The sequence below is a fragment of the Cordyceps fumosorosea genome, assembly GCF_001636725.1.
Source record: "Cordyceps fumosorosea ARSEF 2679 chromosome Unknown scaffold_32, whole genome shotgun sequence".
Lineage (NCBI taxonomy): Eukaryota > Fungi > Ascomycota > Sordariomycetes > Hypocreales > Cordycipitaceae > Cordyceps > Cordyceps fumosorosea.
In genome coordinates, this window is record NW_017387332.1 from 9347 (window position 1) to 24206 (window position 14860).

General features: G+C 51.6%; 3 protein-coding genes across 3 annotated transcripts; 2 read left to right on the top strand and 1 right to left on the bottom strand.

The window, feature by feature from the left end:
- Positions 1-583: 583 nt before the first annotated feature.
- Positions 584-3025, bottom strand: ISF_08546 (Peptidase aspartic; the record flags this gene model as incomplete). The annotated part of the gene is made up of 5 exons (XM_018852149.1): positions 584-643; positions 810-1570; positions 1634-1730; positions 2131-2832; positions 2897-3025. The coding sequence occupies 5 exons, from the start codon at positions 3023-3025 to the stop codon at positions 584-586; spliced, it is 1749 nt and encodes a 582-aa protein (XP_018700613.1).
- Positions 3026-8019: 4994 nt separating this feature from the next.
- ISF_08547 (catalase/peroxidase HPI) lies at positions 8020-10683 on the top strand (the record flags this gene model as incomplete). Its single annotated transcript, XM_018852150.1, has 6 exons — positions 8020-8341; positions 8398-8895; positions 8946-9260; positions 9310-9878; positions 9944-10139; positions 10190-10683. The coding sequence occupies 6 exons, from the start codon at positions 8020-8022 to the stop codon at positions 10681-10683; spliced, it is 2394 nt and encodes a 797-aa protein (XP_018700614.1).
- A 2815-nt stretch (positions 10684-13498) lies between these two features.
- On the top strand, positions 13499-14857 carry ISF_08548 (serum paraoxonase/arylesterase family protein; the record flags this gene model as incomplete). The annotated part of the gene is made up of 2 exons (XM_018852151.1): positions 13499-13837; positions 13895-14857. 2 exons carry the CDS (start codon positions 13499-13501, stop codon positions 14855-14857), a joined length of 1302 nt encoding a protein of 433 aa, XP_018700615.1.
- Positions 14858-14860: the final 3 nt, after the last annotated feature.

Sequence of the window (14860 nt, forward strand, 5' to 3'; positions counted from 1 at the left end):
GCACATACAAAGCCTGGGAAATGTGCTTCTGTGCCCGTAGACTGGTAAAGCGGGCTGGTTATTAGATGTTTTCTATGGATGAACTCGCTCACGACTGTGAAACTTCATATTAGATATATAAGTGATTGTTTCTTGGCGTACGATAGGCAGATCTCCGCCTCCAGCGAGTGTTAATGCCTAGGTACTATTCGCCTTCCTTGCCCTTGTAGAGGCACTAACTATGGACGTTAGTATCTCTGCTCCTAAAGGGCTGGGCCAAAAATTCTCCACAAAAATGCAGAGCGGAGGGCAAAAAAGTATCATTGCGCGACTTAGAGAGATAGTGTACGAGGACGAAGGAACATCCAAATGTTGTCTGGTCATTTTGCAAGATGCGGCCATTAGGCTTCCGGGTTGTAATTTTAGGTTATTAGCAAGGATTTAGGTATTCTTGATATGGGGAGACGCTTACTTGTGCTCTTTCCACTCCGTCACTAGTACGGACGATGTAGTCGATTCTGCGATTATCCGCGCTTTATAGTATGGTAATAGATGCACTATGAACGACAAATCTAGAAACCTGGAGCCGCATAATGGAATGCACTCAATTGCCGTTGGCAGCAGTGCGGGTCGGGGTGCGGATCAGAATATCGTCGATCGGAATCTGAGTGCGCGTTATTCAATCACTATAATATCCGGGATGGTAGTATACTTGGCTAGTGCAACCTCGATCGTCATCTCATTGTAGTTGTATGTAAGATACAAGTGCTGTCGCCATATGCACCTTGAACCCCAGCCATATCTAGATAGCATTTCCCATCATCCCGTACGTGGAGCAGCTGCCACATTGGGATCGGGAGCTCGTGGCCGCCATCCAAGATCACCACAAGGACGTCCTCGTTGGGTGTGCGGTATTTACAGTCCACTGCATACCGGCCTGCAAAGCCGTCAATCGTCGAGGGCAGGCCGAAGTACTCTGTCACCTTCCAGAAAATCGGCTCCGGCGCATACCAGCGTGCACTGCCTGTGTCCCAAAGCACTTCTTTGTCGTCGCCCTGGTACGTAAAGTCTACATTCGGCTCTCCAGCTTTGCTTAGAGAGAGGCCCCAAGTCACGACTTTTCCAAGGACACCACCGCCTTTCTCCTTGAGAGGATTGACCAGTTTGAGATGGTACACCCGGCCTTGGCGCTTGGCCCAGTCGATCCCGCCCATCACCAAGTGTGGCGGAACGCTGCCATCGCCCGGACCAAGAAACACACTGTACGTGCACTTTTCGATGTAGCCCCTCTCGTACAATGCTTGCGTGAATGACCGCGCCGCATTGCAGTACTTGTCTACGCAAAAGAGACTCAAACCAGTAAGCGCTGCCAGGGGGTGCGACGTATTGCAGTAATGCCCAAGAATGTAACCAAACTTCATGTTTTCGAAGCTGTAACCACCGATAGACAAAATATCTCGTAGCACACTGCGATGGCCTTGATTCGAGACGACATTGCTGAAGTTATTGTCTACGAAGTTGGCCGTGCGCGATGTCTGATTGTCGAATGTGCCAGTCTCTTCGCACATGCCCTCCTGACAGTAGATGTCATCTATGTTCGTCAGCGCGCGGTAGGCGTTGTAGGTTCGATCATGGGGGAAATGCTGTTACTAACGGGGAGACTCGACAGGATACGTGCTGCTTCCGGTGTCGACGAGGAGGGTGACTTTTTGCGGCGGCGTTCCGACTTGAACATCCATACCGTCGGCGTCCTTGTCGTTGATTCGGCGTTATCCTAGACTCGCACTCGATTGCCCTTTTGGTCTACGCTTGTTTGGTTGTTGCATCATTATTTTCGCGACTACTACAGCAGGGGTCGTCTGCGAGTCTCGATCGCTGAGAGCATTGATCGGACGGAACACTTTCGTATGCGAATAAGTACCGGCCTTTGTGTAGTTGATCGTGAGCGCGAAAAATAAACTTGTCTCTTGATGAATCACTATTTCACTTTCTTGAGTTACTTTAGTCTTTATTTGTGTGTAGGCGCATTGCAGAAAGGCGCATCTTCTTGTAGCACCGACTATGAAATTAACAGGCATAGCTACCCTATATAGCCAGCAAAGTGTGAGATTGTTATATCCTTTGAATGACAAGAAATAGGACCTTTCTTACATTTTCCTCCTCCTTGTCATCCTTGCGTCTATCCTTTTCAATTTTAGAAACCTCCTGGTTGTGCTCTCTGGTCAGCTTCTCTCGCTTCTTCTCCAGCTCTCGTAGCTCCTTCTCCATGCGTCTGCCTCCTTTCTCCTGAATTCTACTCTCCTTCATCGCGTATTGTTCGATCTTTTCCTCGTACTCGGTATTTTCCTTGGCCATGTCCTTGGTATAGCCCTTGTACATCTTCTTTTGGTCCTTGACCATCTTGGTCTTCTCTTCTTGACGCTGCCGCTCGCTCACCTTGGCGTGCATCTTACCAAGGTCATTGGTGGACTCGTCGAGTTCGGGAAGTGGTCCCATGTCAAGCGGCGATAGCCAAGGAGAAAGCGCCTGCACGCGACGGTGTTGGGCGTTCATGGTGTGAAGCTCTTGCTGTTCTTCAAATGGCAGCATAATGCTTGACCCCCTGTCCACCTTGCCCTCCGAATCCAGAATTGGAATGTTAGCCAGCCTCGCGACAACATCTAATTGAGCAACTTGAGCCTTCAAGCCAGCCGCTTTGAAAAAAGTGCTGTTGGCCCCGTTGAGGAGCATTTCGGAGCGGCCCTTGGACACGGCGACTGTGGACACTGTACCCGCATATTTTGCAGCGCTGCCAACAATCTGCGCTGTGGGCAAAGGCACAAAGCTGACAATATTGCCAGCCAGGCCCAACACCTGGATTGGAGGGCTGGCAACGGTGGCGCGTTCAAACGATCAATGAATTGAACGAATGATTCACGGATATGCCATGGCCTTCAAGCTCAGGGGGGTAAGCTCTTAGAAAAGGGTTGCCAAGCTTTGCAGAGGTAGCGGGTATGGCGAGGAGCTTGTAACTGTCATTGGTGCGGGTGTCAAACGGCACCGGCATGGTCGGCGCTGCCAGCCATGTTCTGTCGCAACTGCTGTCTTGAGCAGGTTGAAGATAGTGCGTCGTCACGGCTCCATGGGAGACTTGAAAGTAGTGAAAAATTACAAGAAGGTTGGACGCACAGATTCACAGGACTTTTCGAAAGGGGGGCTTTACATCCTTTATAAATAAACCTTGAAGCGCGTATAAATCTTGAAGATTTGTCTTCTCTGTTAAGATGCAACACATGGCGACACACTGCCAACACCTCGCTCTAGCAAGCTTGATGCAGAATAGCTCCATTTCGTGGTGATCACTACAGGCACAAATTCATCGCTTGGGCCAGTCCTACATACATAGGACCATGGCAAATAGCTCGGGGATGACCAGACCCCCGACTTTCCCGTTTTCGGAAGTCCAGTAGCGAGGTAGGCGCAGTAGTACAGATAAGGCTGCGACCAGAGTGGCTTGTGTTCAGTGACGACTCCAGTAGCAGGACACATGTCCCCTCCGCCGATCAATAATCTCCGATTTATCATTCCCGGTACTGACGCGGAGTCGAAAGCTCACAGGCGACAAGGGTCTTTTTTTCCTCCTTGATTGTTTCTCGTGGTATTATGCGGCCTGTTTCCTGGCCATGGAAGGCGTGCACGAATTTGGCGCAAAGTAGAGCTCCGTCAGCTGTGCCACGCGCAGAAGCCGACGCAGCAAAGGATGCTTGACATGTCGAAAGCGTAAGGTGAAATGTATGGTCTGTAAAGAATCACGCGTTGCAGTGGATATTTTTTTTGCAGCAAAACGATCAACTTCATTCGTTGTGACGTTGAAATTTTCCTTCCTTATGCACAGTGGCACTGCTGACAGAGTTGGAATAAATGAGGCTCGGCCAGTTTGTGAGCGATGCCGCAATGGTTTTCATAACTGCCTAGGATACGACGAACCTCACATTTTCGTCAATTCTGGTCCGGGCCTGGATTGCCCCAAGAGTCCGCCTTCTGCTCGCTCTCGATCCTCGTCCACTCACCCTGGAGTTGAAGTCGCATTCTACAAGCTCTTTGTCAGAACCCCTCGACTCGTTATACCACCAAAGAGCTTTGACAGTCACATCCAAAAACTCATACGTTGCGCAGAATGTTTCCCCTCGAAGAAATTCGTTCGAAAATTTGCGCATTTCACCGACTATGAAGTTGGACGGCTTCCGCGATGGTATCGTCATTTCGCATCTACTACTCAAGTTCCAAGCTATCGTGGAAGGCAACACGCCGGGATCTACGGATGCACCAACTTTTGCGGGCGTATTTATAGCAGGAGACTAGAAGTCTACAGCATATATTCCGGCCTCAGTGTAGCGGAAGCGCGCTTTGGACGTGCGCACTGTGACGAAGCTATGATTCGGCATTCCACTGTGTTGTACGGTCGCGGACTCAAGCGACTGCTGAATGACCTCCAGAATATGGGACAAGACGTGGTACGGGGTCGCTCATATATGAATCTCTGGAGTTGCACGTTTCTTGGTATGTACGAAATGATGACAGCATCAACCCGATGAGCTGGTTGGGGCACTCGCGAGGCCTCCCGCCTTGGTAAGCATTGCTAGAAACCTCGGACGCCGCATTTGGATGCTAAAACGAGCAAAAGATACAATCACTTGGCCCTTACGCCTTTCAACCTGCATCAGCCCGGCGACTTTTCTACCCAAACCGACATTTTATTGTGCGTGGTTCCTGTTCTCGGCAAGTAACTTGGGATTGACATTCTCTAGGCGACGGCCGGCATTGCGACAAAGAGACGAACATTCTTGGAAGAACATGAATGGAAGACAGTGCCATGGGCAGAATTGGAACCTTGACCGAAGCCGGTCACGATATTACTGCAGGATATCTTTTGTGACATACCTTTATGGAGGATGCAATACGACTGGCATCTCAATCAAATGACTGCGTGAAAGAGCTGATGAGTTGGAGCAATTGCGGGCTAACATTCTCGGCGCGTATATGGAAACGGATTTTCTTCGCTGGAGCTGGGAGGAGGAATACCCGAATGTCTGCTGGGAGGTTCCGGTCAAAGCTGATCTTGGATGCGGCAGGCGACCTCACCCGGTTGCCGTTTACGTCAATGCCGCACTTCACCAGCTTTGATCGTGCCGTTGATACGATTTACTTCAACGTGATACGGCTCCTCATGTGCGAGCTAGCAGAGGAGGTTGGGCTGTCGCGTAACGCACTTCTGCAGACGTCCGGCACATATGCGACGTCGGGGCCCTTTTCGAATGCGATGCTCCCCCCTGGACAAGGAGGTGTCGAAGACTTTGCTATGGAGATTTGCCGCACAGTGCAGTATCTGGTACATGGCGAGACTGACAGCCTGGGCTCGCTAGTTCTGATGTTTCCTCTCCAGGTAGCTTCTCACCGCTTGCAAAACCACCCCAATGTTTTACAATGGCTCGGCAGGGTGCTTTCGAAGCTCACAGCAAGGAAAGGATTTAAATTAGGCGAGTATGTCTTGGAGATGACTGCGACTAGGTGATTTGCGCATTTGCATCTTACATTCGGCTGTGCTGCGGCGAATAAAGCCTCATGCCACGCACTTACCTCATTCTTAGCTCGACCGAACGCACGTTTTCTCTTTTCTTGGAAAATTTGCAAAATTTTCAAAGCAACTGTTGCCACAGTTTTCTGATTCTACTCATATTGGTGCGTGCCAGTGTACTGGCAGTACAAAAAAAGGGAATACCGATTCATAACCCCGCCAAGAGATTGCGTGAAGCCAAGGGTAAATCCTCCGCGTCAAAGACATGGTAACTAGTTAGTTACCTTACAGCGGTTCTCTACCAGCTCTTCCTAACTGTTTTCCGCTTTCTGGCTCCGCGTCTAGCCAAGGTATCTATTTCTCTTAAACCGAGTCAGTCTCTGTTGTCTATTTCTGTTCTTCTGATATTGATGGGCTAATTATTTTATGAGGGTGTCCTAGTAAACTTGAATGTGTAGAAAAGCTGCCAATGGCATGCTGGGTTGCATGTACGAGGCACAGCACTGCACGCATGCCGAGCCTCAGCCGCGGAAGTGGTGTGATGGTGGTTGCGGTGCCTTAATTAGTCTTTTGCCTCACGACTTGCAGCCACTCGGAACTGCCTGTATTAGTGGAAAGAAGGATTGCATTTGCGCCTCATCGTTACTTTAATAATGTTTAATATCAGGATGCACAACCGATGGGATACGACGGCGCGCACCCGTGTTGCTCTGGCACACAGATATCTAGACGAAGCAGTGTCACCCTTCTTTCACCGTACGAAGCACCTCAACTTCTTGGGTGTGTGGCACCTAGAAGGCTGAGAGGGCGCAAGGTTCGAGTACTCGCTGCTGTATTGTCGTTGAAATTTGTCATCTAAAAATAGGCCGTCTGTGCTGTGTGTATGGGACTGGGCGTTGGGAAGATCGGATGGTTTTACTTTTTGTTTTAGCAAATGGGAATTTGCGTCGCTCTGCTGAGGTATTGGGACTGTAGGTAGCAACAGTGCACGTCATACGAATGACATATAGTTAAACAAATTTCTTATTCTAAGGTGACAAATAATCCAACCCCCCAACTCGGTAGGGCGAGGCCGCATTATTCGAGTGACGCAAGAACGGTCGGGTCTGTGACGCATGGGAGCGTTGTTAGCTATGCACGGGGGACGGAAAATTATGTTTCTGAATTGAGACGAATTCCGCGGTATTCGCTACAACTACATTGTACATGTCGTGCTACCTAACTGGTCAGTAGTTCGCTGTCGCTTACAATAGCATAGCACTGATTTGATGAGGAATCAATCTAATGAGTCTTGCTTGTTTGGCGGACCTCCCCCTCAATCTTGAAAAATCAGGGGTCTAATCGCATAATCTGCATACTGCGACGCCTGATTCTCGCTGCAGCCAATCATGCGGCCAACAAATGGCCTTACCTTGAACAAAACTTGCGGGTTGTTGGCGGAGCTGGTGGAACATTGGCTCCTCGTGCCCAGCTAGGTTAATTTCTATGATTTGTTGGCCAAGCAAAGCTGTGGCGCCAGGACAGGAAACAGGCTGACCGGAGCACCAACCGCGGGCGTCCAAGATAGACAGATCCACAGTAGTCCTACAGAAGAGGTGATATTCCTGTGACTACTGGGCTGGGCTGGGCTGATCTCGACACCTGGGTGGACTCTGGCAAACTTAGAGGGGCTGGTGGTGCATGGCTTGGACGTGCAAAAGTCGCGTTATCTTCTCCTCGCCAGGAGCAATAATGGGATAAAGCTTCACAACGGCTTTATTCTCTTGCTTTGGTTTCAGATCCAGCAGACAAGATCGAAGCCGCCACACCCGCAGAGGGGCTGTTGGGGCGGTGGTAGAAGAGCCTTCTACAGTGGAGCGGCATTGTACAGCACGGATACCCAGCACAACCCCGGTTGGGGGGGTTGGGTATTGGGGGCTGGTGGTGGCGTTGGGGAGCAGCTTTCGATTTTGTCCTCCATCCTCCCGTGTCCTGTCCGTATTGCTGACAAACAGTCTACTGTAGAATTACGGATACCGACCTACCGTAGTGCATGTATGTTTGTATGTACCCAGTACGTACGCAGCAACGCTGGACTGCGGACCTGATACTATTTCTGACTTTAGCGCCTGGAAAGTGTGATGTGATATCGGGCTGCATCCCTGTATCCTAAATTTCTCCCCTCCCCGTGCACCAACATCTATCTCATGCACCAGTGGAGCCTGGCGTGGTTTGCAGCAGGGTGCTGTGAGGTGTGTGGGATTCCGTCCTGCACTGCTTTCGAATACCCTCTCACTCATCCGCGCACTCATCGGCAACAAGTACGTACTCAGCAGTAATCGACATGGAGTGCCCCATGGGTATATGCAAGAAAACGGGTCTCTCCTGGTCTTTGCTTTCGCTTGTTATATAGGAGGACCCTTCCCTCTACAATGCGTGCTTTCTGGCGAGTCTGGCTGTCAATCGTGCAATTGCTATTTCCTCCCAAGGTCAACTGACTGTTAGTAATGCCGTCTTTAAACCTTCTGGCACTCGCGCTGAGTACGCTGCCTTTTGCAGCTGCAGTCTCCTGTCCATACATACAAGGAAACCAGGCCCGCGCCGCTGCTCCCATCCTTCACCCGGAAGAACTCATCCAGCCACGGGCAACCGTCGGTGCTCCCGACTTCGGACAATGTTCGCGGAAGACCAAGGTTGCCGGTGGCGGCACGCGAAGCGCTGACTTCTGGCCCTGCCAACTCAATTTGGCCGTTCTTCGCCAAAACGCCGACAAGGTCAATCCGCTCGATCAAGATTTCGACTATGCTGCTGCCTTCGCCAAGGTCGATGGTGAGGATCTGCTCAATTGTCACTGACGTGATGCTGTACTGACTCAGACTTCTTAGTCGCGCAACTGAAGAAGGATCTCACCCAGCTGCAGACTGACTCTCAAAAGTTCTGGCCTGCTGACTATGGAAACTACGGGCCCTTCTGGATTCGCTTATCCTGGCACAATGCCGGCACGTACCGCATGGTTGATGGCCGTGGAGGTGCCGGCATGGGCCAGCAGCGCTTTGCACCCCTCAACAGCTGGCCCGACAATGCCAGTCTTGACAAGGCCCGCCGACTTTTGTGGCCGATCAAGCAAAAGTACGGAAGCTCTCTTTCCTGGGCTGATCTCTTTGTTTACGCTGGCAACGTCGCCCTGGAAAACATGGGCTTCCCGACCTACGGTTTTGCATTCGGTCGTGTCGATACCTGGCAGTCTGACGAAGGCATCTACTGGGGCAGCGAGCAAGAATTCTTCCCTAGCAAGAAGAGCAGCGCAGCTCGCTACAACGACAGCACTGATATCAACGCGCGCGCCGAAAAGCTGGAGAGCCCTCTGGGTGCCGCTAATCTTGGTGAGCAGAACCCCAAGTTACATGTTGGCTACAGGGTACTAACAGTCTAGGTCTGATCTATGTCAATCCCGAGGGCCCTGACGGCGAGCCCGACCCTCTTGCTTCCGCCAAAGACATCCGCATGACATTTGGACGCATGGGAATGGATGACGAGGAGACGGTTGCGCTCATTGCTGGCGGCCATGCTTTTGGCAAAACTCACGGTGCCGTTCCTGGCGACAACATTGGGCCGGACCCGAACAACGCCCCTCTCGAGCAGCAAGGCCTCGGCTGGAAGAACAGCTTCAACACTGGAGTCGGAAACAACAGCTTCACGAGCGGCTTGGAAGTCATCTGGTCGCGTACCCCCACAAAGTGGGCGAATAGTATGCTTCTCCTTCCCCAGATAGCTGGTCGGACACTAACCATTGACAGATTTCCTGACTTCCCTCATGAAGCACAATTGGACTCTCGTTACTAGTCCCGGCGGAGGCAAGCAGTGGGAGGCTACCGACTCCAACGCGACGCAGCCCGATCCATTCAACAAGGACAAACTCCACAAGCCCACGATGCTCACGAGCGATCTTGCCCTTCGATACGACCCGGTATACAAGAACATTTCCGAAAAGTTCCTTGGCGACTTCGACTACTTCACAAAGAAGTTCTCTGTTACCTGGTACAAGCTGCTCCATCGTGACATGGGGCCACTGGTACGCTACCTTGGCCCAGAGCTTCCCAAGGACGCCCCCCTGATCTGGCAGGATCCTCTGCCTGCTGCCAGTGAGCAGGTCATCGGCGATGAGGATGTAGCACAGCTGAAGAAAGATATCCTTGCTGCCCCCGGATTAAATATTTCCAACCTGGTCACTACCGCATGGGGTTCAGCCTCTAGCTTCCGCATCTCTGATAAGCGCGGCGGCGCCAACGGCGCACGCATCGCCCTTAAGCCACAGAACAGCTTCGCGGCAAACAACCCCGAGCGACTGAAGGCTGTCATTAGCTCTGTATGTGCATTCCAATAATTACCAGGCAGCGATGCAGGCAACTAACCTTTTATTTTCTCATATAGCTACAAGGAGTCATGAAGAAGTTTAACTCGGCCAACGGCGACAAGCAGGTTTCCCTCGCCGACCTCATTGTTCTCGGCGGCAATGCTGCCGTCGAAAAAGCCGCCGCCGACGGCGGTCTCGACATCCCGGTGCCCTTTACTCCTGGTCGTGTTGACGCGACTCAAGATCAGACTGACGAGACTGTATTTGCTTTCCGTAAGTATCAATATCCCCGGTCGAGCTGCACAGTGCTGACAGCTTTCCAGTCGAACCCCAGGCCGATGGCTTCCGCAACTTTGGTCAAGGCAACAGCCGCGCTCTTACCGAGGAGCTGCTTGTTGACAAGGCTAGTCTCCTGACCTTGAGCCCGCCCGAGCTTACCGTGCTCATTGGCGGTCTTCGCGCCCTCGACGCCAACTTTGATGGGTCGAAGCATGGCATCCTCACCGATAGCCCCGGCAAGCTCACGAATGACTTCTTTGTCAACCTCCTTGACATTGCCAGTGTCTGGAAACCAGTAGAAAGCAGCAACCAGGAGCTTTATGAGTCTAGCGACCGTGAGAGTGGAAAGGTCAAGTACACAGCAACCCGTGCGGACCTCATCTTCAGCTCCCAACCTGAACTTCGTGCTGTTGCCGAGGTTTATGCTTCTAGCGACGCAAAGAAAAAGTTTGCCAGCGATTTCGCCAAGGCTTGGGCCAAGGTCATGGAACTCGATCGTTACGACATCAAGGGCCGCAAGCAGAACAACGTACAGTAATTGGCTTGCTGGCCAAGGCGATTCATTACCCCTTCCCCTGCATTCCATGCAAGGGTGTATGAAGGACACGTCACGTTATCTTTTGAACGAATTACTTAACTTATCTGAATTTGTACTCCTCAATTTATTTATACTCTTGAAGTGCATATTTGCTATCTGCGCCATCTGAAATCAGGATGCTTCCAGTCCAATGCATCCATATCTGGAGCGTCGGGATCCTCCGCCTCCGTTAACTGCCTATGATCCCGTTTTTTGTTATCCTGTTCAATCCAAAAGTAGAGACCAGTGGCAATGACAATCATGGAAGCTTGCGCAGCCAAATTTAATCCGTTTCCAATCCGGTAATTCGGAGAGTCGGAGGGAACATACGCCCAGGCTGACACCAGGCCGCCAATATTGCAGAACATGACATTAACAGCAATCGCAGCCGACCGAGCTGTGTCGGTGGCAACATTTGCTGCAACATGAGAGTTGGTAAGCGCGCCGTACGTGAAAATACCGAGGAATGGCAAAAACGTCGCGCCATAGCGGAGATGCTGATTTGAGGTTGAGAGGAACATGATGTATCCGACAACAGTCAGCGGCGCGCAGAAAATCATGAAGACGCCGCGCTTCTGCGATTTCCAGCTCCAGAAGCTTGTAACTGCGCAAGCAATTGCACCGACAAAATAAGGGGGGACGGTCAAGAGCTGCTGTACCCGGACCGTTCGGTCTGGAAATATGGTTCTGACGATTGTCGGGAGGAAGAACGAGACACCGTAAACAGTGATGCTGTTGAGTAAGAAAATGGCAGAGGTCGCCAGAACAACAGGGTTAAAGATTCCCAAACGCACTTTCTTCCAGCTAAATTTTGAGTCGGATGTGGCAGAAGTGTATCTTTCGGCCTCCAACCTGGCCTTGGCTAGGTGCTTTTCTTCCGCGGAGAGCCATCTCGCCGTGTCGGGTCGGTCGGGCAGCGCAACAAAGCAAATGACGGCCAGAACACACGATGCTAAGCCTTCTCGGTACTTAGTATCACTGTAGAATATTCCAGGCAAAACTGCATACCTTCAATCACAAATATCATTCTCCACGAATGCAAGCTTCCGAGGTGTGGGATCAACAGGATAGCGGAAGCTAGAAGGCCTCCAAAGGCCCCAGCAAGCGACGCCGAGATGATGAACAATGAGACGCGGAACGTCAATTCGCTGTGCGTATACCAGCGCGAGAGGAAATAGACAAGGGCGGGCATGATTCCCGCCTCGAAAATTCCAAGAACAAAGCGAACGCCACAGAGGGCAGAGTAGGACTGCACGAATCCCGTGGAGAGCGTAAGCACCCCGAAACCGAGAATGGCACTGGGAAGAAACCACCCGGGTCCAATATACTTGCATAAGAGGTTGGCCGGGATTTCGAATAAGATGTAGGATATAAAGAAGATGGATAATGAGATGTTTAGGTCAAAGCCATGCATGTCCAGATCCTCTAGCATTCCGGCGATGGCAGCATTGCCTTGTTCATCATGAGCCTTAGGCACTCTGTTGGTTCACTGTGAGACTTACCAATATTCGATCGATCAATAAACGCTAGCACTAGAAAATGATGATACTTAGCAGTCGACGTCGGATGCAATTCGGATTGAATGCATACAGTATATAAGGCTGACAAGAGGGATGAGGTTAATGTCCATCTTCAGTCGCATTCTGTTCTCGTCAGCGACGGTGGGATCAACGGAGGTTGGCCTGACCGGCAAGGCTAGTTAGCACTGGATGTCATCCTGGGGCATGTATAGAAAAGCGTAAAAACTTGCCTTTGGGAGACATTATCCACGTCGTAAGAGTCGCGGACTCCATGTTTATGATTATCCTCGGCTGACATTTGTACAGCGAGTGGCTGATAGAAAGACGGTAAGACGGTGGGTGTGTTGAGGGACAAAATAGAGCGGTCGGTTACACGAGGTGCCCAGTGATACGAGTTGCGGCAGCTTGTGATAACTGTCTGAGGGATTTTAACCGATGGATTAGAATCTAGATCAGCATTCAAAGTCAAGAGTCAAGTCTGCTTTTTATATAGGTAGAATTGTCGGCATGCAGCGTGGGATATTGCAACCCCGCGTTTGCTGATGCTGGGGAAGAGATCACCGTTTCTTGGCGGCGCCCTGCCCATAGTGCTAGTTGGGTGCGAGGCAAAAGTTCAACGCCACTGCACGATTTTGGGCGCCGAACCCTCTTCAAGGCACGAATAAGCGTCCGGTACGTACCCGCCGACAACCACTGTGGTTCTTTTCCGTTCGGTTCTTCCGAACTACTCCTTTCCGAACCAGTAGGATAGCTTCCGTTCCTCGACCTGCTGTGTTACAGGGTGAACTTGCCGATGAGGACGACAACCCCAATGTATCCTAGCAACTTTTCCAATAGATGATGACCGAGTCATGTCATGTATGTGCCTCCTCCGTTTCGCGCATCGTGATAATGCATGATTGCCGTTCATTGTCCGATTCTAGACAAGTCGAGTCGGCATTTATCTATAGCGACAGAGGGCAGGTGCCAGCAATAACAGGGGAATATTTGACACTCCATGTTGATGCACCGGCGACTGCGCGAATAACTTCTGTTCCACCCAGCACATTCCGTACCTGTTCGCAGAATCCCGTTCGTGGCCGTGTGCCGCGGGCAAGGTAAGGTGCAAGGTAACCTCGGCGACATCCGCACAACTGGAGCCCGAGAATCTGGGGGGGGGCCGGTTTCTCCCCTCCCCCTGGTGTTCTTGGACGCTCCCTAAAATAAACTGCCGAGCAAGTTCCTGACAAATACAAACGCAACCACCAGTCAGCATCATGGCAGGAAGCAGATTATTCTTGGCGCCGCTTGTTGCAGTTGTGGTCGCCGTTTTTGCTGGCTATATTAATTTCGGAAGCATCTATCGCACTTTGCACATCACCGGGGTCTTGCGCAAGGATGAGTGCACCATCGCGACCGAGAAGCTAGAAGCCATCCACATTCAGGGCACGCCGCACTGCGAAGACCTCCATCATCATGTAGCCAGCGGGTTACTTTTCACCGCCTGCGAGGGCTCTGTGGAAGCTAGACACTCCTGGTTTCCGCCCCTAACAATCTTTGACGATGCTAGCAAGGTCGTGGAAGCTCCAGGCGCCATTACAGTCATTGATCCCCAGGTGCGTGCAAATCCACATGCGCGCGACTCATGCAGTCATATTGACGTGAACCCTCAGAGTATGAAAGCAAAACGCCTCCAATTCCAGGGATTCTCTGGCCCGTTCGTTACACACGGCATCGACGTTATTGACGATCCGGCCGCAGCGCCCGGCGCAGCCGTTTTTGTCTTCGCCGTCAACCATCGGCCAAATGCGGCCCAAGATCCGCTGGCACCAAAAGCTGATTCAGTGATTGAGCTGTTTCGCCATGTCATCGGAACGAGTACTGCTCGGCATATCCGCACGATCAAGCACGACTTGGTACAAATGCCCAATGACATCTTGGCCTTGTCTCCCACTTCTTTCCTCGTCACGAACGACCACTTCTATCGAGAGGGTGCTATGCGGATCATCGAAGATGTATACTCCGGTGCCGTTTGGTCAAACACCATCTACGTCGAATTCGAAAACGGCGCGGCCAAGCAACATGAGACGGCTGGGGTGCAGGCCAACGTGGCTCTTACGGGTCTGCACAACAACAACGGCCTAGGCCGGGGGAGGACGCCCGAAGAAGTTGTGCTCGTCAGCGCTGCGAGCGGCGAGGTCTACTTTGGCGCGCTCGAGCGAGCCGCAGGTCAAGTCACCATCCGCATCAAGGAGACGTTCCAAGCAGACTCTACGTTGGATAACCCGTTCTACCTGGTAGACCCATACGCCAACGACACCTTTGATGCCAGTGGCTTCGTCCTTGCAGGGCTTTCGAGGGGCATCAATCTTGCTCAGCACAGCAGGCTTATCGATGCACCAGACGGAGTCATGGTATGGCATCTCCAAGATCGCTCCTTACGCACAGCGGGGGATGCCGAAAGTTTGTGGGAGGCCAGGCTCCTACTCCATGACAATGCGGATTATATTAGAACCGCAAGCGCTGCTGCCCTCGTCCCCCTGGACCCCGCCAAAAACAACGGTCAGCGACGAGCCTGGCTTTTCGTTACCGGCTTCTTGTCGAAAAACATGCTAGCCGTTAACATCGGGTTGTAACCC